At 41.3% G+C, this 27,520-nt stretch overlaps 1 protein-coding gene and 2 pseudogenes across 1 annotated transcript; 1 reads left to right on the top strand and 2 right to left on the bottom strand.

Moving 5' to 3' along the window:
• Nucleotides 1-8,319: 8,319 nt before the first annotated feature.
• Nucleotides 8,320-9,411, bottom strand: LOC130889950 (speckle-type POZ protein-like). Its single transcript, XM_057793861.1, has one exon. It carries the CDS (start codon nt 9,409-9,411, stop codon nt 8,320-8,322), a length of 1,092 nt encoding a protein of 363 aa, XP_057649844.1.
• A 5,008-nt stretch (nt 9,412-14,419) lies between these two features.
• Nucleotides 14,420-15,190, bottom strand: LOC130889949 (nascent polypeptide-associated complex subunit alpha-like; annotated as a pseudogene).
• A 287-nt stretch (nt 15,191-15,477) lies between these two features.
• Nucleotides 15,478-17,181, top strand: LOC130889948 (speckle-type POZ protein-like; annotated as a pseudogene).
• The last annotated feature ends 10,339 nt before the right edge of the window (nt 17,182-27,520 follow it).

The following is a 27,520-nucleotide window of genomic DNA, read 5'->3' as shown; positions in this document are numbered from 1 at the left end:
GGTGGCTGGCAGAACAGCAGGCTGAGCTGTGCCATGCAGAGCTAGAAATGATGGCGAAGCTTGCCTGGGGCACAAGACTGGGGGTCCGAGCTGAGCAGGTATACAAGACTGAAGGTAAGCAGAAGCCAGGGGCAGCATTGGTGGACAGGAAGCAAATGATCTGGGCCTATAGCCTCCCTGAAGGGATGTCGGCCCACCCAGAAAGCTGAACTTATGGCTTTGATACAAGCTCTATGGATGGAAGAGAAAACGTCTACACTGACAGCAGGTATGCTTTTGCCACCACTTATATACACAAAGCAATATACAGACAAAGAGGACAATTGATATCTGCGGAAATTTTGAGCCTCCAGGAGGCCACACATTTGCCAAAGAAGATAGCCATAATACATTGACCAGGACTGAGACATGTAATGGCTAAAAAGATCATAAAAGAAATCTTCCCAAGGTTTGGAATGCCCAAGGTAATCATGTCCAATAATAGACCTGCCTTTGTTGCCCAGGTAAGTCAGGGCGTGGCCAAGACACTGGGGATCAATTAAAGATTAAATTGTGCTTACCAACCCCAAAGATAAGGTCAGATAGATAGGATAAATAAAATTCTAAAAAAAAAAAATTCTGGCAAAATTGTCCCTAGAGACTGGCAAAAATGACTGGACAGACCTCCCTCCCTCTGTCCTGTTCTGGGTTTAAAACACCCCGGTTCGATTTAAACTCACTCCTTATGAGGTCCTATGTGAGCGCTGCCACCATTCACTAAGGCGGATTGTAGAAGACGCTGTGGGCCTGTTTTCCTCCCACCCAGCTCCCAGCTGCCTGGCTAGCTAATGCCCCAAAATAACAACACACAAATTGTATTCATTTAAACACTGCTTGGCCCATTATATCTAGCCTCTTCTTAGCTAACTCTCACACCTCGACTAACCCATTTCTAATAATCTGTGTAGCTCCAAGAGGCAGTAGCTTACCAGGAAGATTCTAGCCTATGTCTATCTTCGGTCGGAGATTCATCGCGTCTGACCCAGAGAGGAGAGGAATGGCATCTAGCTCACTTACCTTCTTCCCAGCATTCTGTTCTGTTTACTCTGCCTACCTAATTTTCTGACCTATAAGGCCAAGCTGTTTTCTTTATTAATTAACCAATGAAACAACAGATTGACAAATGACCTTCCCACATCAGTGGATGAGGTATATAATCCTGATGCTGTTCTTCTCAGACTGTTATCTGCCCACCTAAAGGCCCTCCCGATCATCCTAAGCCCAGGTGTGGAAGCCCCTGGCTGCTGCCTACCAGCCCGGACACACAGAAATTTCACATCTGTTGGTATTCAGAATACGTCCAGAGACATCAGTCCCAGAGCCTTAAACCTTCCTGGAAGGGAACCTACACCATGCTCCTAATGACAACCACCGCTCTCAAAGTAGGCGACATTGCAACGTGGATCCACACAACTCATATGAAGCCGGCACCTTCATAGAATGACTCAGGACCCTCCAGGTGAAAGCTTCAACACACTCAAAGCTAAACAAAGGACTCTTATAAAAATACCAAATGAACTCTCCGGGACTCTTATCCTGCATGTAGACATTGTGACTGACATATTTGTCTTGGGGGTGTGTGTAAGCAAACTTGACAAGGTTGGGGGCTGAAGTAGCCCCCTCCCTGCAGGGGTCCTAGGCAGCATACCAAGCCCTAAGGTACCACCATTTCCCATCTCCCTCCCTAAAAACCCCAACTAGATTCTTCCCAGTCCCAGGACTGCAGAAAATACGAACTCCTGACGTTCATTTGTGAATGACTCTGTATTACTCAAGTTTTAGTACTGACCCACCAATATCAGGCTCTCAAGAGAGACCTCAGAAAATCCCAAGATTGGGATTTGACAAAACAAGAGGAGGGAATGAAATACTCTAAATGCATTTGTAAGCCCCCTCAACCCTAAGACATTTTTCTAAAACCTTACACTCACTCTCTCTTGGAAACAGGACAGTTGCCCACACACACATATGCTGGACTGTTTATCCTCCTGTGTCTTTGTGAATAATCTTCAAACATAACTCCATTCTAGGAATTGAGGCAAAGACATCCCACAGATGTTGACTCAATTCCTGATGTATTGATTTAGTTACTAGAACAAGGTCAGGATGTACCACAGATGCTCTCCCTTTATCACCTGACCACACAGCTATTCTCCTGCCCTGGAATAGATCAATCACTGCTAGAAACCCTTTGAATAAGTCAATCCAATAAGTTGGAAAACAACCTACAGGTTTCCCCCTTGTGTCTGTGACTTTTTGCTTTAAAAGATGGACTGTAACAGCTATCGGATGTCCTTCATATCCCGAACCTGAAGGGCCCTGTCATGACAGAATAAAAATCCTCTTGCTTTTACATCAACTGAGGCTGTGTGAGTGGTGTCTGGAGCAACTCCTCCCTGATGTTCAGACATTTAGTCCAACAATCCCAATGCCTGGGAATCTTATATTTTGTCAGACTTCTATATATGATCAAAGACCAAAGCTAAGAGTGCATATAAATAGCATTTTAATTAAGGGATTGTTAGACATGGGTGCAGACATGAGTATCATTATTCCAGAATCATGGCATTCAGCTTGGCCTCTTCAAGAGGCAGATGCTAAATTTCTAGGAATTGAAACCCTTTCTTAAGTGAACCAAAGCATGGCATGGGTTGAATGTATAGGACCAGAGGTATGGAAAGAAGGGTGAGTCCATGTGTAGCTAATATTGCAGTGAATTTATGGGGTTATGACCTATTGCAGCAATGGAACACCCAGGTAACCATTCTTGCAGTTTCCAAAACTAATGTTTTTGGGAAGAATATTATAAACAAAGGTCACCAGCCTTCCCCAACATTGCACATCTCCTCATTTTCATTGTGAGGTCAACACATCCTTGAAATACACTGGCTGGTTTAATTCAGAAGTTTTTTTTCTATTATCCAAAATCTCTCTAATGCTGTTGTTCCTTTCCCATTAGCGTTAAGAATATTCAATGTTAATAAAGATTATGAAATCAGTTTCTGGGGGTAGTTTCCATTCTGGAAATTGGAAAAGAACAGGATGACTGCCAGGGTTGGGAGCATTGTAATGTGGGGAGAGGGGAGGGTAAGAGAAGAAGAGGAGGGAGGAGGGGGAGGGGAGAGGAAAATTTGAGGGAATGGGATAGTTGATATGGAGGAAAGACAGAGATGAGAGCAAGGAGAGAGATATCTTGATTAAGGGAGCCATTATAGGATTAGCTGAAACCTGGCTCTAGAGAAATTCCCAGGAATCCAAATCCCAGCCCTGCCTGTATTTTAAGGATGTATTGAACTCAAAATGAAAATGAGGAGATGTGCAATTTTGGGGAAGGGGTTTTGTTCTTGTTTCCACAGGAGGAGAAATGCATGGATACTGTCAAAACTAATAAAGAGTCAGTTTGGAAAAGGAAACCTTCTTGAGAAAGAGAAATGACAGCTCATTCATAGAGCTGACAATCACACAGGTGATAAGAAAATCTCATAAAGGTGGGGGCAGATTTTTCTCCTGTAAGTGTTCCTCCAACACTAATCATCAGTGTATATGGTTTAAATTAATCAATTGTTTTTAATCATTTGATTTTTGATTTATCTGGTAGGTAGACTTTGTGCAGATTGGTAGTTAGTAGCATGGGTAACTAACTATTCAAGGTATGTTCAGGGTCAGGGTGGTAGGTAACCCTTCCTCAAATATGTCCTTTGAATGATTTTAGGCAATGATTTCAATACCTATTGTTTCCAAGAAAGGTGCTCTAGATTGTGAGTGCAGTGCTCTGATGGGCATGCACCTGGAGGACAGGTGTGACTTGTCATGGAGGAACTGAGAAACCCTGGGAAGCAAGCTTAGGCTTTACTCATGAAGTTTCGCATTAATGGAGAGGCACGGGGGGGGGGTGAGGGGGAGGTTTTCTTTATTCCCATAGGTGGGGGCTTCACAGGGTGACCTGACAGACCAAAAAGAAGTTAGATCCCCATCAGGAAGTGGCATTGGTCTTAAACCTGGAGGTGGGTGTACTCCTACTTGGGGAAGCCACTATTCATTAAAGGAAAACAATGAAACACAGAGGCACAGTGAAACACAAAAGCACACACACTAAAGAACACAGGACTGTCTAGCACATATTCAAACAGCTGAACAGATGGGGGTCCAATGAAGTCTTGCACAAATTTAAACCATGGATAGTAGCCCAATGGCACACCTCTTTTATGTGTCCATACAGAAAGGGCCTTAAACAAGACTTTCCTCTAGAACCTAGAGAAGAAATGACTTTCTAGTCTGTTACCTTTTTGTTGTGAAGATTCAGATTCCTCGGACATTTAATACAGCAATTTGTCAATGGAGTTTTGCATGCCTAGAACTCAGGATGAACATACACTATGATCTCCTTGTACTCCATACCCATCTACATACCAAGGGTCTCTGAGTCCCCACTCTATCCATTACTGATCTCTGGAATCTCAGTGGAATCTTCAGAAATGTAGGTTTTAGGCCCCAGAGAAGACTGCTGGGACATGCATTTAAGAAAATAGAAAGTCTATATTGATGATTACATTGGGTGTTAGGGAATGCAGTGTACCATGGGGCCTTTCCAGGTTGAGTTTAAGCACAGATAACAAATTCTGGTTGTCACAATTCTCTTAACAAGAAGAGTGAGCCAGAATCAGAAATATTGAGGCCACACAGTATGGGGTAGAGCATTTAGAGTTTCCCCATCATTATGGACGTTCATGGTTTAGGACCTTGTTTTAGTGTTCTCATGTAGTGCTGTGTAGGTGATGAATTTTACAGCCTGAGTGGTAATTCCACCATGGAATCTGATAATATGCCACACACATTCTGGAAACTGAAGCGACTGGGCATGGCCAACTTCTCTTATGTGTCTAAACAGTACAAGTCAATCACATTCCAAATGCAGACACGATAGACTAGATGCAGGTGTCTGATTCCTCCAGAGCATTAGGCAGAGTCTGAATAGAGGGTGTTTGGTGACCAGGAATGCAGGCCATGCCGTTCCTAGAGTTCATTGACTACCACAGGCTTTTTCTCCATTTGCTCTGACAGCCCTGGTATCTCAAGGTCTGGCTTTTGGAATCTCAGTGGAAACTGTAAAACTGTCATGGAGAAGCCTGAGAATCTCAGGGAGTAAAGACATTTTAAAGCGAAAAGAGCCTACACAAATGTGCAGCAGATGAGACCACAAATGCAGACCCTCACTAGTATACCCAATCAAAATTTCAATTGTTAGAGACTTAAATATTAAAGCATTTCAAGAAAAAGCCAAATATAAGCAATATGTATGTACAAATCCAGTCTGACAGAAAGGTCTTGCAGAAAAACTTCAACCTAAGGATATTCATTAAATATTGAATAATAAAGGGAACAAATAATCTCAGAACAGTAGTAAAAGACACACACACACACACACACACACACACACACACACACACACACACACCGCCACCACCAAAACAATGACAACAAAATATTAGAAGTCTATCCCTATTGGTCATTGATAGCTCTCTTTAGTAGTGGTCTTGATTCCTCATGGAAAATCACATACTAACTAACAGATTGGATGTGAAAATAGATTCCATCCTTCTGCTGCAGGCAGAAATTGAACCTATCAAAATGGGTAGAGATTACATCACAGTAAAGCATTGGAAAAAGAAATCCCATGGAAAAGGACCTTGTAGGGTTGGCCCTGCCCATTTGGGGGCGTGTTCGCCTAGGGCTAATGTTTGCGTATAAATATGGCGAGCCCCGCTGCTCTCCTTTTTGTATTTCCTGCTCATCGCTGGATCTCTGGAGTTGTAAGCTATCCCTTCATTAAAATTTGCAGTTTCATATTAAGCTAGTCTGGTTATTACCTCGATACAGATTGGCGCCCAAGCAGTTTGGAGAGAAAAAACTGTGCCCATGTTCCCAAATATTCATTTTTTAAAAAAATATTTATTTATTTATTTATTTATTTATTTATTATGTATATAGTGTTTATTCTGTCTGCATGTATGCTTGCAGGCCAGAAGAGGGTATCAGGCCTCATTACAGATGGTTGTGAGCCACCATGTGGTTGCTGGGAATTAAGAGCAGGCAATGCTCTTAATCACTGAGCCATCTCTCCAGCCCCCCAAACATTCTTTATAAATGTTCTTTTACATTTAAAGGGGGATATGATATAGATATGAATAATTTGCATTGATATAGATTTAAAGGTCAATTTTGTTATATGTTTATGTATTTCTGATCTTGATTATGGTATTGTGACTGTGAAGTTCATTTTTAAAATGTAATGTATAATTAGGAAATATAGGTTGTTAGTAGATAATCATGGATAATAGTCAAGCTTGTAGTCATGTTAGTTAGATTTTCTAGATATATAGAGATATATTTCAATTAGATAGACATTCTTCATATCTTTCAAAGACTACAGAACATGGCATTTAATGTTTTAATAACTTAGGGCTTTTCATTACAATGAGACACATCTGCTCCTGGCAGCACCAATCTACTTTGAGAGGAAGATGGGCATTGAAGAGGATCCTTATGGAGTTGGTTAGCCATTTAGGCACGAAACTGCTTTTGCTTGGACTGATGCATGAACTGGACACAAAGAACCCGCAGAAAGAGGACTGCTAAACTTGCCTAAAGGTGAGATGATCTTTCGGGGTTCCTGACTCATGAAAGAGTCTGCGAGACATTCTGCAGGACACAGCAGAAAGTGACTGAACTGTCTTTGGAATTTTCCTGCTTCATGGAAATGTCTGCTGGAAACTATGGACCTGTAGGCCAAAGATGGATGCCCCAACAGTACAGAGGAACTTTGGGTGACTGTTCAGGCAGCTAGATGTCTCTGTCATTTCTAGAGTTTTGGACTTCTTGTTTGCTTAGGTAAGATTATATCCTTCTGGAGTCTTTGATGGAGTTGAAGAACAGTTAGTTATAGTTATAGTTTTTCTTAGTTATGATAAAAGATAAAGTAGATATAAATATTGCAACTGTAATTCTTGCTTGATAACTGTTTTGTTATATGTAATCTTACTATGTTAAAGTGAAAGCCTTTCTTTTTTGTTTAAACAGAAAAAGGGCAAATGATGGGCGAGAGTCTTCTGTTTTGTGTTAATTTCATTGGTTAAATAAAGAGACTGCTTTGGCCCTTTAATAGGACAAAAAATTAGGTAGGCGGAGTAGACAGAATAGAATGCTGGGAGAAAGAAGCCGAGTCAGGCAGTTGCCATGATTCTCCCACTCCAGACAGAGGCAGGTTAAGATCTTTCCTGGTAAGCCAGCTCGTGGTGCTACACAGAATATTAGAAATAGGTCAGATCAATATGTAAGAGCTAGCCAATAAGAGGCTAGAACTAATGGGCCAAGCAGTGTTTAAAAACAATACAATTTGTGTGTTGTTATTTCGGGTAAAGCTAGCCGTGCGGGAGCTGAACTTTTATGCCTAAGAAAATAGACTTCAACAAAAAGCTAATCAAAAGAAACAAATAAAAACACTATATACTCAACAAAGGTCAAGGGCACCAAGAAAAACCAAATCAGGAACAATAGGATCCACTTAGAAAAATGAAATCAAGATCAGATATGTATGTCGACAAGTTGATAAACCCTAGGAAAATAGCATTCTCTAAAAGTCTCCCAACAAACAAACAAAAAACGAAACAACAAAAAAACTTTGAGCAAGATAGTTTTGGCACAGAACTCTATCTGCTATTCAGGCAAGAGTTAATGCCCACCATCATCAAATTATTCCAGACATAGAAACAAAGAATTATTTCCTAATTTATTTTATGAGTACTAAATTACACTGGTACCTAAATCACTAAGCAATTCCCTTAAAAACCCTGATGCAGAAATTCTCATTAAACAATTGCAAACTGAATCTCAGAATATTCCAAGATAATTTACCATGTTGAAGTAGCCTTTTGTCCCAGATATGTAGGGATGGTTAAATACACAAAATCAAAAAATATAATTAAATATATAAATTCCTAAATGACAAAATCACAGAAAGACATGAACCACATAATGATATTATTAAATACATGAAGAACATTTTTCAAAATTCAATACCCCCTGATGATAAAAGCCAGTATGCACACAAGTAGAATACCTAAATAGAATAATGGCAGTAATATCAACTGAAATAGAGAGAAACTGTGTTTCCCCAAATTCATTGTAAATGTGCCTCAGAGCCCACAGTCTAAACAGTTGTCATTAGTAACAATAACGACCGTATCTTCTGGAAGACACACCTAGGTCACAGCCCACAGGGTCCTAAGATCGCTTCAGGCATTTGAGGGGGCGCTCCAGGAAAAGACCATGTGCAGGAAACAGAGAGGCAAATACTTCAGCCACCAAGTGGGGATAGGAGTCGACCACTGTCTTCCAGCTCGAGGTCTGAAAAACCTCGGAAGCATGAGCTGTAATGAAATTTATTGCCCGAGTTTTCAACTGCACTGAGCTGTGGAGATCAGCCAGGAAGAGAGTGTGGGCAGCATTCTCCACAGAGAGTTCCCTGCAGAGGGCGCTCTCACACATGACCTTCAAACGCTCCAGGCCATACTTGTCAGCAGCTGCCAGCACAGCATCTGCCATGCTGTGCAGATCTGGTTCTTTCCCGGTGTAAATGAAGTCCATCATTGCCTTGAAGACTTCAGGTTTCAGGTCATGAATCTCAATGCGATTCTTTCTGCTCTCCTCTGTGTCATGTTCAAACATGGCTCTGAAAACTGGAGAGCGAGCAGCTAAGATGGCCTTGTGAGCCTGGAATTCCTGGCCTGCTACCACCAGGCAGCAGTCTGTGAAGCGGGAATTCTCCCATAGGTCTCCTAGATCATCTACCAGTGTGCACCTTGGAACGTCAATTCCTGGCTGCATGTTCTGTTCAGAGATGCTGATGCAGTCCTGAACCACACTCACCTCACAGCAGAGTGTGAGTTTGTCATCTGGGAGAAGCAAACATCGAGTGCAAAAAAGGAAATCTCGAAGAATAAACTTTGTGACACCCCAGCCTTCGTTTTGGTCGAAACTGAAAACTCTTTGATTGTTCATGATTCGAAATTCTTCTCCTTTGGCATTTATGATCCCAAACTGGAACTTTGCCCACACGGGGCTCTTTGGAGAGCTGTGCAACACTAGGAAAACTGACAGGTAACCTCTGCTTTGCTCATTGTTCCCATTCAGGTATAATTTCATAAGCCATTTCTGTTTGTCATTGGCTCCTGACGAGAAAGTGGGGCTTGCAATGTGATTGCCCAAGTTTCCTTCCAAGCAAAAGGAGAAGTTGCTGATGGTCCATCTGTACGAGAATTTGTTGACTCTGATCTGTGTGTAGCCTCTGCTCTCAACTGCCAGGTCTCCCGACATATCTGCTGCTGGGAGTGTGAAGATTTACCTGGAGCCAAAAAAGAACAGGATTGTTTTCTTCTTCAACCTGGGGGTCACAATTACAGATTTATTTTAGATTTTTAGTTTCTGTTTTTTCATCTGTTCCCTCTTCTATGAGGTTAGAAACTTTGGCCTTTCTGAAATTCTATACATATTGCCCTATGAGATTCAATGAAGACAGTCTAGCGTACTAGGGATTCTTTCTTACATCACTCCATCTTTTCTAGATTAAATATTAAGTAAGAAGGTAATTAGTTTTGACAATTACACACTACTTTTGATAATTTGGAACATTGTATACACTCTTATATTGAAAAGTGTACTGTTATTCTCTAAAGGAACAGAACACATAGAATGGCTCTCTCTGTATGAAGGAGAGTGATTCAATTAGAATGACTTAGGGCTGCAGTCCTACTAATCCCACAAATGGTACCTGTGACAGAAAAGTAAAGAACCCAGTACTTACTCAGTCCCAGAGGTCTGACAGTCTATGCTGGAATTCCAAAGATGATTCTCTACTGCCAGGGAAGGAAAGGACTTGCTGCAAGGCAAGGGCAAGCAGCAAAGGGCAGCAGCTGCCTCCTTGCCTCTCCTTTTATGCTAACAGCAGAGGGTGTGGCACAGTTTAGGGTGTGTCTTCCTGCCTTGAGATCTGGATTAAAGGTGTGTGTCTTCTGGCACTAATTCCAGATTAAAAGTTTCACCCACACACTGAGGCAATGGGGATGTTCTATTGGGAACTCACCAAGGCCAGCTGGCCGGGGTCTGAAAAAGCATGGGACAAAACCGGTCTTGCTGAACATAATGGACAATGAGGACTACTGAGAACTGAAGAACAATGGCAATGGGTTCTTGATCCTACTGCACGTACTGGCTTTGTGGGAGCCCAGGTAGTTTGGATGCTCACCTTAATAGACCTGGATGGAGGTGGGTGGTCCTTGGACCTCCCACAGGGCAGAGAAACCTGCTTGCTCTTTGGGCTGAGGAGGAAGGAAGACAGATTGGGGGAGGGGGAGGGAATGGGAGGTGGTGGCGGGGAAGAGGCAGAAATCTTTAATAACTAAATAAATTAATTAATAAAAAAAAAGCTTGTATTTTTCAAAAGTGGGCCTGAGGAAGCAAGGTCTAAGGGAGCAGAAACCAGGAGGCAATCCAGTCCCTGGAGCCAGTCCAGTCCCAGGACACTGGCAGACCAGCATGGAGCCAGCAACCTGATAACCTGATTCTCTCTCTCTGTCTCTTTGTCTCTCTCTCTCTCTCTCTCTCTCTCTCTCTCTCTCTCTCTCTCTCTCTCTCTCTCTCTCTCTCTCAGAATGTGTGTTTGTATTTGTGTCTGTTTATATGCCTTTCTATTTGTTTCAGTCAGTTTGTTTTGCTCTAACGACCAAGACTTTCTCTGGAATGTGGACAATCCTGTTGATTAAGGCCCATGCCTCTTCCTGAATCCTTTTGGCTATGCCAGGTCCTCCAGAGAACCATCTACCTGAAATAAAAACCCCACCTGCCTCATTCTCAGAGTGATACTGTATGTGAACAAATACTCTACTTGAGCCCCAGTGGGGTCTAAGTTCCCTCATTGGAAGCTGCTCTCCTCTTCAGGAGCATACTCAGGAGAGCAATGAAATAGCAATGCAAAGCTTATGTTTTGCAAATGAGGAGTCCAGCAATGACTGTCTACCTTTGTTTCAAATGACACATTGGAGGAAAAGGGTACCTGCCTCCCTGTCCCTAAACCCATATACAGAAGGGTCACTGATGCTACTAAATAGCCACCTGGAAAAGGTTCCTATATAAAAAACCCAAAAATTCAGAGATCAAAACCAATTGATTGAATTATCCTGTCTTGAGGGATGAGCAGCATTGGAGGCTGATTTTCAGGAGAGCTGGACTGGCGATTACTGAGTGGATTGAATCACTGAAGATATGTTCATGTACTTGAGGCTTAGTGTGTCCATTCAGACATGTTAATCTGGAGAGAGATGATAGATGTAAGGAGCATTTTACAGTTCACAGTCTAAGGGGAACTGTCTCCAAACCCCTTCTTCAGTAACTGTTGAATATATTCTGCATCCTTTGGAAACCAGAATACTCTCTCATGTCTAAGGCCCAGCATAGTAAGCATGGAAGTTCAAAGTTTAAAGACAACAGCACACACCAGTGAGGATGAAAATTCGGAGGTATTGAGAAGCTGAGTCTTGGCATCTGCATGACGGAAAGGAGAAGTATTTAGTATTTTGTCAGAGCACACCCCTAAGTGGATCAGGAAGACTGTATAGGGAGGATTAACTGAGGAGGAGAGGAAAACCACCAATGAGATTTGGCAGAGCCATCCTGGGTCTGTGAGTCTGGATGGAATAAAAGGAAGGAAAGAAGACAGCCACACTCAGCGTCCTGTCTATATCTGCTTCCTGCCACCATATATAAATTCTTCCACCTGAACCTTCATGTTGTGAACACTGAGGCCACTGACAGAGCAAAAAACCCACCTCTACCTTAAGCATGTTTCTTGTTTTGGAAGAAATTCTTTTGCGTGTGTGTTTGAGGGGAGAGACATGGTTTCTAAGTAGCTATGTAGCCAGTCTTAGAACTCACTCTTTAGACAAGGCTGACCTCAAACTTACAGAGATCCACCATCCTCTGCCTCCCAGGTGATGGCATTAAAGGTATGTGCTACCCCTGCCTGGCTTATGAAAAATATTCTTACAACAATATAGTAAGAGTAATAACAGCTGTGTGGGAATGGGCATCATTCCTTTATTTATGGAAGATTGACCCCAGTAAGCAAAATGCACTTGTGATGGATACTCATGGTTTCCTACTTGACCAGAGCTGGAATTAACTAAAATCCTACAACGGAGGGCACAACTATGAATAATGTTATGCTTAAGTTGAGGTAAGTAGATCACTTCAAATGCAGACTTTGGAGGTAGAAAGACACAAACTTTTAACCTGGACCCCAAGAATGTAAAACACACACCTTTAATTCATATCTTGAGGCTAGTGCACACACCTTAAATTGGGGCACACCTTTTACCTCCTGGAATCCTGTGAAAGTACATGGAAGATAGAAGCTGTTGCTTTTTGTCTGCTTGCCCTCATCATGCAGCAAGTCCATTCCTTCACTGGCATTAGAGAATTCTTCATAATTCCAACATAGACTAAAGATTAACCTGCAGGTCTAACCTGCTGAACTGAATATGTACTGAATTCTTTGACTTCCACTTCACAGATAGCCATTGATATACTGTAGACAGAAGGTTCTGTCCCACCCATCCCCACAGTCTTTCAGTCCCAAAGAAGCACACAAAGACTTATAGTAATGATAAACACTGGGGCCTATTCCTTATGCATTTGACTAACGAACCCTTACAACTAAATTTAATTCATAAATCGTATCTATGTTTAGCCATGTGACTTGGTACCTTTTCCATGTAAGGTATTTTCATCTTCCTTCCTCTGAGTCGGATTACAACTGTGTTTCTGACTTTCTTCTTCCCAGAATTCTCCTAGTCTAATAGTCCCAACTATACTTCCTGCCTGGTTACTGGACACTCAGGTTTTTATTCAAGCAATAAGAACAGCAAATCTTTAAAGTGGGCAAGAGCATTATTCCACATCATTTCCCCCTTTTTTCTTTTCAAAGCAAGAACCCTGAATCTAATTTCCTTTGTTTAGTGTTTTCCTGACTATTATCCATAACAACTTGTAAACAACATGCTAAACAAAAGAAATATTCATAATCCATTTTTGGAAGATATGGGTTATTTTTCTAGTCTACTTCCTTCTGTTTTGCGGTGTTGGTAATCTTATTAAGACCCAAAGCTAAATTTAGGGAAATGATCAAATCCTGACTGGAGTATTCTGTGAAGCTGTATTCAGCCAGCAGTCTTGAAGCTGTTCTGGATGTGGAACTCAGAGGAAACTGCAAGGTAGTTGCCATGAAATGTTGGATCATCTGGGCACTTCACGTCTGTCCAAGATTTTTCAGAGGGGTCTTGCTTGATAAAACATGATTTTCTTAACCCATAATGAATCCACAACTTCTCATTTGCTGTGGAAAGAAAAGCAGAACCTCTTTCCAAATGAACACAACTTATGACTTAAATTTTGAGGTTGAGATATTTTTGAAATATATAGTTTAGATTAATCCATCAGCACTTATTCTCAAATGCCTTTTTGCAGCTTTTGCTCCTTCCTCAGCAAACAACCAATTCAAAGGCAAGACAATAACATAAAGTAACCCAATTCTCTGTGTATTTTACATCTTTACATGGCTTTTTAAAAATTCTATTTCTTTAATTATATTTTTAATTTTTGGCTTTTTGAGACAGGTTATCTCTGTGTATCATTGGCTGTCCTACATCTCACTCTGCTGTAGACCTGACTGGGCTTGATCTCACAGACCACCTCCCTCTACCTCCCAAGTGCTGAGATTAATGGTGTGTTGCCACCATACTGGACTACTCTATTTTTTGAAAGGTTCTCGCTATCCTTTTTTTTCTTTCCCAAGTCTACATATATTTTAAAACACATTGTAAGCCACTTTGAGGGTTTTTTGTCTTAAGTCTGTCTTGAGTGTATATCTTGATCTTTTTCTGAGTACACACATCTTTAATCTGCTAAGTGATATGCCTAACTTAGAGCTGCAACTTTGGTAGCTGGCTCTACCCCATTCCTTAGCTATTTGAGAGTCTAACTTCATGGTGGAGATAATGGCAGGAACCAGATTTATTACCACAACTCTGTGAAGTTTCAGGTCCATGCCACCACCAAGAAACCTGATGGTGGCTGCCCATAAACACCATTTCAGTGTTTGGTGGAAGAGCCTCTTAAAAGAGCTGTTAAGGTCTTTGAACAACACTGAGTCAGGCAACCTCTCTATGGAGCCATACCTCTGCATACCACCAGCAAACAAAGCTTACTGGAGTAATGATGGTTGCCTACAAGCTGTGCTTGATGCTGTTCCTGTCTGTCTAGAATCATTTTTTCATCCAACCAGAAGCCATAACTTTATTAGTGATAGAAAGAGCACAAATTTCAAACCAAGCCTTAGTTCCACCTTTGAAACACCAAAAAAGGGGGAGTGGAACAGAGTGTCCTCGCTGTCAAATAATTGCATTGTTAATTCCATAATAACATTTACAATATCATTACTGTTGTTTTTCAGGGCTCACTGCCTTTGCTCTGGACACATTCGCCTGTGACATGACCAATTCTATGTCCTTAACTTCCACACCTGATTCATCAACCTCCTCCTCCTCACTCTCCTGTGGTACTGCCCTAGCCTGAGTATATTCTTGAATATTTGAAACAGCTTCACCTTAAACTTTGAACTTCTCAGCAGCTGCTAACTGTGCTTGCTGAGACAAATCTTCAATCTTGGCTTCCCCAAATACGAGGTCGGTGTCTGAAGCTGGGCTCTTGTAGACATCTGGTTTGGTAATGACTAAGAGGATATTTTTTGATGTCTGGGTAGTCACTCTAGTAACCCTTGTAACCTGCTGAAGACCCAGTTTGGACATAGCCCTCCGTGCTTTCTTTTCACTCTGGCTCTGCTCTGCTTTACTGACTGGTTTTTCATGGATTTCAGCTGCTGTTGCCAGCTGGGCTTATTGTGTGGCTGTCTGTGTGGAGTCTTGTTTCTGAGATCTGGTACTGATTCATAGCTGTCAGATTCTGTTTTCGACCCTGTCTCAGCCGGGGGCTGTGGCAGCTCCTTCTCTGTGGCAGGGACGGTTTTTGTTGCTTCATCAGGCATTTTGTGTAGAGGATGTGGAACTAAGATGGCGGTGGAAAGAGAGCAAACCAGAGCGTCTAGAATCATTTTTGTTTTAAAGCTTTCTCAGGCTTTATGTGAAAATTCTTGGCAATTGTTTGAGTGCCATTTGTAGACAGACATTTCTGTCCTTCCTGGTTCTGCAGTCATTCAGTCCCAAAGAAACAATCAGAGGCTTATGCTAATTATAAACTGTTTGGCCTACTGCTCTGGCTTATTATTATCTTTTACAACTTAAACTAACCCATAATTTTAATCTATGTTTAGCCATGTGGATTGGTACCTTTCCTCAATAAGGCATTCTCATCTTGCTTCCTCTGTGTCTGGCTGGTGACTCCATCTCTGCTTTTTCTCTTCCCAGAATTATCCTAGTCTGATTGCCCTGCCTAAACTTCCTGTATTTCTGGCTATTGGCCAATCAGCGTTTTATTAAACTAAAACATGTGACAAATCTATGGAGTGTACAAGAGCATTCTCCCATAGCATGGGATTAGCAGAACTACAGCCCTAACTCTTTTTAATGAATCCCGTTGTTCATACAAAGAGAGAGTCCTTCTGTATTCAGTTACTTGGAGAATCTTCGTACAGCATTTTTGATATGAGTGGATAAAATGTTCCAAATAATCAAAAGTTGTATATGGTTGTTAAAATAAGCTACCTATTGACCTAAAGGTCAATTTCAAAAACAATGAAGTGATATAACAGCCCCGAGAATCCTAGACTACCTACTATGAAACTAGCATTGTAATTGGGATAATTTTAGAGACTCAAATTTCCAGCCTCATAGAAGAGGGAACAGAGGAGAAACCGAAACTCAAAACATGTAGTGTGCCTATTATTGTGTCCCACAGAGAGAAAAGAGAAGAAATTCTCGTTCTTCATTTGAATTCATTTTATCCTTCAAACTGCCTCCGGAGAAATGTCACAGGATGCCACACCCCAGAGCTGAGACTACAAAATGTTTAACATCCAGAATTTCATTTGCAGGTGGACCATCACAACTTCTGTTTTATTCTGGAGCAAATGAAGTAGAGCATTAGAAGCCCAACTTTCTCAAGAGGAACAATGACAACTGGTGTTTGAGAGTTTACCCAAAGGTTTTCGATGAAGAAAGCTCAGATTACCTGTCAGTTAACCTAGAGTTGCTCAGCTCTTCAAAGAGTCCCATTATGACATAATTTGAGTTTTGGATCATCAACTCTGAAGGAAAAAGTAGTGAAATTGTGCCAAGTCTAAAATCTTTCAGGTTCCTTCCAGGTTACGAAAGGGGTTACAAAATGTTCATCCTTCAAGATCTTCTATTCACCATGGATGTTGGCTTCTCCCTGAAGCTGAGCTCACTCTCCCCTGCATAGGGATTCTGATCCCGGACTCCTACTGAATCTTTGAGGAGAGCACACAGTCAGAGATCAAGGTTCCAAGGTGCACATTGTCCAATGAGCTAGGAGAGCTGTGGGAGAATTTCCACTTCACAGACTGCTGCCTGGTGGTAGCTGGCCAGGAATTCCAGGCTCACACGGTCATCTTAACAGCTTGCTCTCCAGTTTTCAGAACCATGTTTTAATATGACAGAAAGAACCGTGTTGAGACCATTGACCTGAGCCACAAGTCTTCAAGGCAATGATGGGCTTCATTTATAATCAGAAGGAACCAGACCTCCACAGCATGGCAGATGCTGTGCTGGCAGCTGCTGCCAAGTATGGTCTGGAGAATATAAAGGTCATGTATGAGAGGGCTCTCTACAGAGTTCTGTGGAGAATGCTGCCCACACCCTCTTCCTTGCTGAACTCTACAGTAATCTAGAGCAGCTGTAAGTCCAGGTACTGGATTTCATTATAGCTCATGCTTCAGAGGTTTCTGAGACCTCAAGCTGGAAGACAATGGTAGATTCATACCCCTACCTGGTGGCTGAAGCATACAGTGCCCTGGCTTCTCCTTACTGCTCTGCACTGGAGCCTGTTCTCAAAGCATGAAGAAATTCTAGTACCCTGTCAGCTGTGACCTTCACATGTATCCCAGAATCAGCAGTCAACATTGTTACCAATGATGCCTGGGTAGACTATGGGGTATGTGGAGGATTTACAGTGAATGTGGGGAAAGATAACCTGGTGGAACAGCTTTTAAGACAACTGTAAATTTATTGACTGTCAGTCTGGGGGAGGGGCAGTACTGGACTCTGGTATTATTAAAGTAATCTCGACCCTGTTCTGTAGTGGTTTGATTTTGTCCAATACTTAGCTACTGAGATTCAGTTTATTTAAGGCCTCATGCACATCCCAATAAAGTTTCTTTAGAAAAACTTGTCTGGATTGTACTGAATAGAACATATGATCAAGGGCTCAAAGCAAAAAAAAATCTGACATCAATAAAATATTAAATAGATAAAATAATAAAATCTGCTTTGTGAATTCTCGTGGTGTTTCTGTTCAAAGGTGTCCATTACCTGACCAGCTCTTCTCAGCTGTTGAAGTTTGTGCAGGGTCCTCATGGTCTCATACATACAAAGGTTCAATGAAATGATACCTATTGAAATTGCTATCCCTGTCCAATCATCATCAGTTAGGTTTTCTTCATCAGCTGATGGGAGCAGACACTGAGATCCACAGTCAAACATTAGGCAGAACTCAGGGGACCTCAAGGAAGAGGGGAAGGCAGGATTGTCTGAGGTATCAATGATAGCAGGAGAACAGGGCCCACAGAATCAACTAAGTGGGGTCATAGGGACCCACAGAGAATGAAGAGCCTGCAAATGTCTGTACTAAGTCCTCTATATACATGCTGTTGTTTTTCTCTGGGGGCTTTTGTGGGACTCCTAACAACAGGAATGTGGGAAAACCGTGACCTTTTTGTCTCATCCTAGGAACATTTTCTTTCTTCTGGGTTGTCTGCTTCAGCCTTGATATGAGGGTTTGTGCCTACTCGTATTGCATCTCATTATGATGTGTTCTGTTGAGATCCCCAGGAGGCCTGTGCTTTTCTGAAGGGAAACAGAGAAGCTGTACATCTGGGTGGAGTGGAGGGAGGGAAGACTATGGTCAGGATGTACTGTATGAGTGAAAGATAAGAAACAGAAAAAGGGAAAAAACTGGAAAGCCATTTGAGAAATAAGTATTTGGACAGATCTGCTAAGGAAAAAAGGAACGTAAAGATCCTTATGTCTCCTGTTAATGTCCATCACAAGGTGCCTTCAGCGGTGGAGGAGTTCAATAATCAAGGAGATAGGATGACCCATTCCATGCACAGTCAGATTCTTTACCAAGCCATCTCAATGATTGCTAGATGTGCCCAGGATCAAAGCAGCCAAAGTAACTGAGATGTGGGATGTCCATGAGATCAATACCATGGATATGTACTTCTCAAGCCTGACCTTTTTACCGCTGTTGCTGAATAGAATTTCTGCCAATAGCAGAGACAGCACAGAAATTCAGATATGTCACTGCTTCCCTGGCTTGACCAGCCAACAGCTTGGCAACAGAATGACTAGATTGAACCACTTTCTCTCTAGAAAGCACAACACTTTGTCCTTATTGGAGTAAATACTTAATCTAGTTATGAATTTGCATTTCCTGGATGTAATAATTTTTACCAAAACTACCTGGTCTTCCATCATGGTATCCACACAATATGGCTTCTGACCTTGGAACTAAATTCACAGCAGAGGGCTGCAGCAGGGCCCCAAATCATGGAATCAACTGGTCTTACCATGTTCATCAACTTCTTAAATCAGTTGTCATGATAGAAAAATGGAATGACCCTTTTGAAGACACAGTTATGGAGCCAATAAAGGGGCATCAGCCTAGAATAGTAGGACAGGATTCTCCAGGTAGCAGTATATGCTTTGAATCAGAGTCCAAAATATGATATGATTCTCTATATCTCAGATTCAAGGATCCAGGAATTAAGTGGTAGGAAAGGAAATAGTTCCACTTACTATCAACCCCAGTGATTGCCTAGGGGAAATTGCTTCCTGTTCACATATTCTTAATTTCTGATGGCCTGGAAATTTTGGTTCTTTTTTGATGGTGTGGAGGCAATCAGTGCTCCTGACTGGAGACATAACAAACATTTTGTTAAGCTGGAAGCTCAGACTTCTCCCAGGTCACTTTGGGCTTCAGGTGTCCTTAAGCCAACAGGCTAAGAAAAAATTAACAGTGTTAGGAGAGGTAATTTATCAATAGAAAATTGGATTGCTTCTCCAAATAGAGGTAAGAAAGATTATGGATGTTGGTCAGGAAATCCTTTAGGGATACACATGGTCCCACATACTCCAGTAACTAAAGACGATGGGAAACTGCAGCAGCCTAAAGCAGGCAGAGGACAAAAGGTACAGACACACCAGTGGTGTGGGACCATGGTCTGTATTCTGTCAATCACATTTTAAATAAATGCTGATTGGCCAGTAGCCAGGCAGGAAGTATAGGCAGGACAACCAGACAGGAAGTAAAGGTGGCTCAAGGAGAACAGGAAAATTCTGGGAAGAGGACACAGTTCTGGCTCAGACACAGAAGAAGTGAGATGTGACTGCCTCTCTGAAAAAGATACTGAGCCATGTGGCTAACATATACTAGAATAATGGGCTAATGTAAGTAATAAGAGTTAATAAGAAGTCTGAGCTAATTTGTAGTTAATGTAGACCTCTGTGTGATTTCCTTGGGACTAACAATTGTGGGAAGTGGGCAGGACTAAAAACTGCAGACAGAAGCATTTGTTCAACTATGTTCATAGTAGCATTATTTGTAGTATCCCAAACCTGGAAACAACCTAGATGCCCCTCAATGGAAGAATGGATAAAGTGTGGAACATATACAGATTAAAATACTACTCAGCAGTAAAAACAATGACATCTTGAATTTTCATGCAAGTGGATGGAAACAAAAACACCATCCCGAGTGAGATAACCGTGACCCAAAAAGATGAATCTGGTATGTACTCACTCATTATTGTACTCTAACCAAAAACGAAGGCCATTGAGCCTGTAGTTCATGCTCCTACAGAAGCTAAATAATAAGGTGAATCCAAAGAAAAACATATATAGATTCTCTTAGAAATTGGAAGCAGACAAGATCACCAGGTAAAAGTTTGGATCGTGGGAGTTAGGGTAGGGATGGTGTGGGTTGGAGGGGAGAGGGGGAGGAGAAGGGAGACGGGAAGGATTGGGGAGAACTTGGGGGATTGGAATGGTCTAGATGGTGGGAGGGCGGATATGGGAGCAGAGAAAAAGATATCTTAATTAAGGGTGCCATTTTAAGTGTGGCAATAGACTTAGATGTAGAGGGGTTTCAAGGTACCCATGGGAATGTCCTCAGATAGGTCTTTGGGCAGTAGAGGAGAGGGTACCTAAACTGGCCTTGTCCCATAATCATACTAAAGACTATCTTAAATATCACCATAGAACCTTCGTTTGGCAATGGATAGAGATAGAAACAGAGACCTACATCAGAGCACTGGACTGAGCTCCCAAGGTTTAGTTGAAGAGCAGAAGGATGGAGAAGATGAGCAAGGAAGTCAGGACCACCACGGGTTGGTCCACCACTGAGACGGTGGGGCTGATCTAATGGGAGCTCACCAAAGTCAGCTGGACTGGGACTGAATGAGCATGGGCTCAAACCAGAGTCTCTGAATGTGTCTGACAATGAGGACTGACTGAGAAGCCAAGGACAATGGCACTGGGATTTGTTTCTACTGCATGTACTGGCTTTTTGGAATCCCAGTCGGTTTAGATGCACACCTTTCTAGGCCTGAATGGAGTGGGGAGGGCTTTGGACTTCCCACAGGGCAGGGTACCCTGCCCTCTCTTAGGACTGGAGGGGGAATAGAAGGGGGTGTGGGGGTGGGAGGGAAATGAGAGGAGGGGAGGAAGTGGAAATTTTGAATGGTATTATTTATAAAGCAATAAAAATTAAAAAAACCTCAAACAACATACCAGGAATGAAAATACACATCACAACTGCAAATAAAGAGCCAAATTGGGTAGAGTTATTACTACCAGCCTGAATAATGTGAGTCAAATTATGTAAATGTTATTTTCTGCCAAAATGGCTTTCCTCCCTAGTCTCAGTTTGGAGAGAATATCCAGGACTGTTGTGAGCTCACAAGTATTATACAGTAAATGAACAGTGGACAGAGCTAATGGACTGCCCATGCGAAGGGGATGTGTACACTCTACCTGGAGAACCCTTTTTTGCAGAGCTATGGGGTATTTGGCAATGGCAAACAGAAATACTGTTCAAATATGGCTGACCAGGTTAATGAAGAAAGCACAGATTACCTGTCAGTTTACTTAGTGTTGCTCACTGTCCAATATGTCATGTTTGGCCAAAGATCCCGGCTTTAGTACTGCCATGCACCCAGACAAAGGCCTCAGCAACAGTTAGAGCCCAGACTGCACCATGGAACCAGGTGATGGCTTACTGTTTGAGACTGGCGTGGTTCCTATATATAGATTTATGTCTGAGTCTTCCATTCAATCCTGCCAATACCATGCTCTTTTATTACTTTTGTTATACTTTTGAAGTACAATTTGAAATCAGGAATGATGAGACCTAAAGGGGCTCTTTTCTTGTTTAGAAATGTTTTAGTTATCCATGGCTCTTGTAGAATATTACTTTAATGTGTGTTACATTTGTTTATGCTGTATTTTTTTAACTCAGTAAAGCTGTGTTACTGTGCATATCTAAAACACCTGATTGTCTAATAAAGAAATGAACAGAAATATTGAGGCATGAGGGAAATAGGCAGAGGTGGTGGGCAGAGAGGATAAATAGAAGGATAAATACAGGAGAGGGTAGGAGCAAGGGAATAAAAAAATGGAAAATTTCATGCCTTGAAATCATCAGTGAGGACATTAGAACGGAACACTAAACAAGAGATTAAGACTTTATTAAAGGCAGTGGTAGAGAGATTTGAAAAGATTGAAGTAATTACAGAAACTGATGATCAGGGATCAAAAGTAAAACGACAGGAAATAGTATAAAGTAGGCAGTAAATATACATGGCTACCTATAGGCATGATTGATCTAAAAGAAATTAACCAAGCAATAGTATCTTATGGCCTAAATTCACCATTTGTTGGGGAAATTATGAACTGGTGGGCTTCAAGCAATAAGGCTATCCCACACAATTGGCTTCAATTAACCTCACTGGTCCTAAGAAATGGACTCCCCACTGCTATGGAAATGCTATTGGAGAGAAGAGCCTAAAATTTTAGAACAAAAGGGAAATGCAAAAGGATTTGAGGCTTCCCAATATAAAATCATGGCAAGGACCACTACACTGATCCTGAGGACCAGGCTCTCTGTGATAAACATACCTTGTCCCTATGTAACTCATTAAATTTAAATTCTTGGCACAAGATTCATGAACTAGGAAAGATAACTGAATCATACATCAGAGTTAAACAGGGCCAGAGAGAAACTTTAATGACTTTTTACAAAGACAACTAAGGCTGTACAAGTAGGAGTAAGAGACCCAAAAGCTAGATATGTACTTATTGTATCTCTGGCTTATGAAAATGCCAGCTTAGAATGTAAAAAGATATTTGAAGCTTTAAAGGTTAGATCAACACCAATGGAAGAACGGACCCTGAATACAATGAATATTTAGACATTTGACTACCACACTGAGACTTGGGTAGTAGAAGCAATTTCCAAAGGTATGAGGAAACCTTCAAATGTCAAATGTTTTTAATGTAGTAGAATAAGACATCAGAAAAGGGATTGTAGAGGGAATTCCCTGGAATAATATCTCCTCTGGGAATGATAAGAATAGGTGGTCTCAGCCTTCTGGAATGGATAGAAGGTGTGACAAAGGCAGGCATTGGATCAATGATTTAGATTGACAAAAGACAGACAAGTCAATCTGATACCACTAGGAAATTTTGGAAGGGACTTCTCGTAGGCCCCTATGTCAAACATGGTCAGGTCATTCCAAGTCACTTTAGAGAACTGGTCTCACCAGGAAAATTAAAATGTCCAGTGACTAGTGTAAAAAACCATAGTGTTCTCAATGATGGAATAGAATGAAAAATAAATCAAAAATTCCAGTAGGAAAAAGGAAATGTATATTTTGGCAGATATCTACAAATGATCAAAGACCAAAGCTAAATGTGCATACAAATAACATTGTAATTGAGGGATTATTAGACACTAGTACAGACATGAGTATCATTACTCCAGAATCTTGGCATGCAAACTGGCCTCTTTAAGATTCAGATGCTCAATTCCTAGGAACTGGACCCCTATCTCAAGTGAAACAAAGCACAAAGTGAGTTGAATGCACAGGGTCAGAAGGACAGAAAGGAAGGCTGAGGCAATATGTAGATAATATTGCAGTGAATTTAAGGGGTTGTGACCTGTTTCAGCAATGGAATACCCAAATTAACATTCCTGCAGTCCAAAACACTTATATTTCTGGGAAGGATATTATAAGGTGTTTTAAACAAAGGTCACCAAAAATTCAGGCTGTACAAAAATACAAAGAAACCTCCAAACCTTCAGGGATACTGATGGATCTGTCTCTAAAATGGTTAGCTGAGAAACCAATATGGGTTAAACAATGACAACTAACAGAAGACAAACTGCAGGCTTTAGAATAGTTGGTATAGGATCAACTATATGCTCAAAACACTGAAGAATTAACCAGGCCTTTGAAATCTGTATTTGTTGTTAGAAAAAAATCTGTAAAATCAAGAAAGGTGACAGATCTAATGGTTGTCAAGAATGTAATTTAAGCTATGGATCTTCTACAATCTGGAATTCCTCTGCTTCCTCCATTATCAAAAGGATGGTCTCTTATAGCTATTGATTTAAAACATGTTTTCTTCACTATACCCTTACAAGAAAAGGATAGAGAAAAATTTGCCTTTACAGTACATACTTATAATAATTCTCAGACTATTAAGAGATATTAATCCTGACACAGGAAATGCTTGATAACCCCACCCTGTGCCAATACTCTGTAACTCAGTCAATGGAAATAATTTGTAAAATATTTCCTAAATCTATAATTTACCATTTTGTTATTTGATTCTAATGCAGATGCTTTAGAAAGAATGCTTGAAGAAGTAAAGAAAATTTTGCCTAAATTGAGATTAAAAATTGCTCCTGAAAAAATACAGGGAGGACATTCATTCAATTACTCAGATTATAAAATAGGTTTACCAAAAATAAGAAGACAAAGGGTACAAATTAAAAAAGACACCAATCGCGGGCTCTTAATGACTTTGTAAGATTGTTAGCAGATATTTCCATTATACCTTCAGGTGTTTGGATAATGCCTGATCTAATAATTCATTGAACCAAAACCATAGATAGTGAAAAAATCTTCACTAGTCCAAGGGAATTAACAACTGAAGCTAAGAAAGAATTAATTTTCATTGGAGAGAAATTACAGGAGGCACATATGGATGGGGTAAATCCAAGTCTTAATAGTATCCTAGTCATAATTGCATTTTATAATTTCTTCTACAGAAATTTTAATGCAGATGGAAGATATTATTTTATAATAAACTTTTTACCACATAAATTAAGTAAAAATTAAAAATTTATATGAATAAGGTCTCTAAATTAATTGTAAAAGGAAAGTTAATGCTTCTCAACTGCACGAATAGACCCAGTACAGATTATAGTGCCATTTCCTACTGATGAAAATAAAAAATTATAGGAAGACAATGAATCCCAAGAGCTTGTAATAATTTTTTATGCGAGATTAATAGCAATTATCCCAAAAGTGATAGACTTATCCATACAAAGAGAAGTACTGGGATTCTTCATTGAATTGTACATGACACACCAATAACTAAAGCCTGTACATTTTATAATGATGCAAACAAATCAGGAAAGGCAGGTTACAAATCAGAAGATTTAAGTAAGTTGGAACAAAGTCCTTATAATTCTGTTGAAAAGGAAGAGATATAAGCTATTTTCTAGGTACCTAAGGTTTTTTTTTTTATTCTTTTTTAATTAAAATTTCCACCTGCTCCCCGTTTCCCATTTCCCTCCCCTCCTCCCAAATATTGCCCCCTCCCCCCAGTCCCCTCCCCCTATCCCCACTCCTCTTCTCCTCCCCCCACACCATTCCCCCTCCCTCTCGATACTGGAGAGCAGTCCAAATTCTCTGCCCTGCGGGAAGACGAAGGTCTTCTATCTATGTCCAGGAAGGTGAGCGTCTAAACAGGCTAAGCACCCACAAAGCCAGTTCATGTATTAGGATCGAAACCTAGTGCCATTGTCCTTGGCTTCTCATCAGCCTTCATTGTCCGCCATGCTCAGAGAGTCCAGTTTCAACCCATGCTTATTCAGTCCCAGACCAGCTGGCCTTGGTGGGCTCACAATAAATCAGTTCCACTGTCACAGTGGGTGGGTGCATCCCTCGTGGTCCTGATTTCCTTGCTCATGTTCTCCCTCCTTCTGCTCCTCATTTGGACCTTAAGAGCTCAGACCGTTGCTCCAAATTGAGTCTCTGTCTCTACCTCGATCCATCGCCAGATGAAGGTTCTAAGGTGATATGTAAGATATTTATCAGTCTAGGATAGGGTCATTTCAGGTTCCCTCTCCTCAGTTGCCCAAGGTACCAGCTGGGGACATCTCCCTGGACACCTGTGAACCCCTCTAGAGTCAAGTTTCTTGCCAACACTAAGATGGCTCCCTTGGTTAGGATATATATTTCGCTGCTCCCGTATCTTCCCTTCCTATATCCCAACCATCCCAATCCCCCAGCTCCTCCCATCCTCCCCTTCTCATGTTTCTCATCCCATTTCCCCTTTGCCCCTTGCCACCTCACCCGCAAGTTCCCAGTTATTGCCCTGCAATCTTGTCTACTTCCCCTCTCCAGGCGGATGACTATATGATTTTCTTTGGGTTCACTTTCTTATTTAGCTTCTCTAGGATCACAAATTATAAGCTCAATGTCCTTTATTTATGGCTAGAAACCGATTATGAGTGAGTACATCCCATGTTCCTCTTTTTGGGTCTGGGATACCTCACTCAGGATAGTGTTTTCTATTTCCATCCATTTGCAAGCAAAATTCGAGAAGTCATTGTTTTTTACCGCTGAGTAGTACTCTAATGTGTATATATTCCACACTTTCTTCATCCATTCCTCCATTGAAGGGCATCTAGGTTGCCTCCAGGTTCTGGCTATTACAAACAATGCTGCTATGAACATAGTTGAACAGATACTTTTGTCATTTGATGGGGCATCTCTTGGGTATATTCCCAATAGTGGTATTACTGGATCTCGGGGTAGGTTGATCCCAAATTTCCTGAGAAATCGCCACACTGATTTCCAAAGTGGTTGCACAAGTTTGCATTCCCACCAGCAATGAATGAGTGTGCCCCTTTCTCCACAACCTCTCCAGCAAAGGCTATCATTGGTGTTTTTGATTTTAGCCATTCTGACAGGTGTAAGATGGTATCTCAAAGTTGTTTTAATTTGCATTTCCCTTATCGCTAAGGAGGTTGAGCATGACCTTAAGTGTCTTTTGGCCATTTGAATTTCTTCTGTTGAGAATTCTCTGTTCAGTTCAGTGCCCCATTTTTTTATTGGGTTCATTAGCATTTTAAAGTCTAGTTTCTTGAGTTCTTTATATATTTTGGAGATCAGACCTTTGTCTGTTGCAGGGTTGGCGAAGATCTTCTCCCAGTCAGTGGGTTGCCTGATGGAGGAAGGTCATTGGTTAAATAATAAAGAAACTGTCTAGGCCCATTTATAGGCCAGCCCTTAGGTCGGTGGAGTAAACAGAACAAAATGCTGGGAGAAAAAAGCCGAGTAAGGAGTCGCCATGATTCTCCCACTCCAGACAGACGCAGGTTAAGATCTTTCCTGGTAAGCCAGCTCGTGGTACTACACAGAATATTAGAAATGGGTTAGATCAATATGTAAGAGCTAGCCAATAAGAGGCCGGAACTAATGGGCCAGGCAGTGATTAAAAGAATACAGTTTCCGTGTAATTATTTCGGGGCATAAGCTAGCCATGCGGGCGGCTGGGTGCCGGGGATGCAGCCCGCCGCTCTTATTACAACAGTTGCCTTTTTGTCTTAGTGACAGTGTCCTTTGCTTTACAGAAGCTACTCAGTTTCAGGAGGTCCCATTTATTCAATGTTGTCCTTAATGTCTGTGCTGCTGGGGACAAACGTAGGAAGTGATCTCCTGTACCCATATGTTGTAGAGTACTTCCCACTTTTTCTTCTATCAGGTTCAGTGTGTTCAGACTAATATTGAGGTCTTTAATCCATTTGGACTTGAGTTTTGTGCATGGTGATAGATATGGATCTATTTTCATTCTTCTACACGTTGACAACCAGTTCTGCCAGC

This window comes from Chionomys nivalis, chromosome 18, assembly GCF_950005125.1.
Source record: "Chionomys nivalis chromosome 18, mChiNiv1.1, whole genome shotgun sequence".
Classification (NCBI taxonomy): Eukaryota; Metazoa; Chordata; class Mammalia; order Rodentia; family Cricetidae; genus Chionomys; species Chionomys nivalis.
The sequence above is the reverse complement of the archived record's forward strand: the minus strand, read 5'-3'. Positions and strand labels throughout refer to the sequence as shown.

Bases quoted from the DNA above. Each gene is read 5' to 3' on its own strand.
- LOC130889950 (XM_057793861.1), bottom strand. From the start codon at position 9,411: ATGTCGGGAGACCTGGCAGTTGAGAGCAGAGGCTACACACAGATCAGA.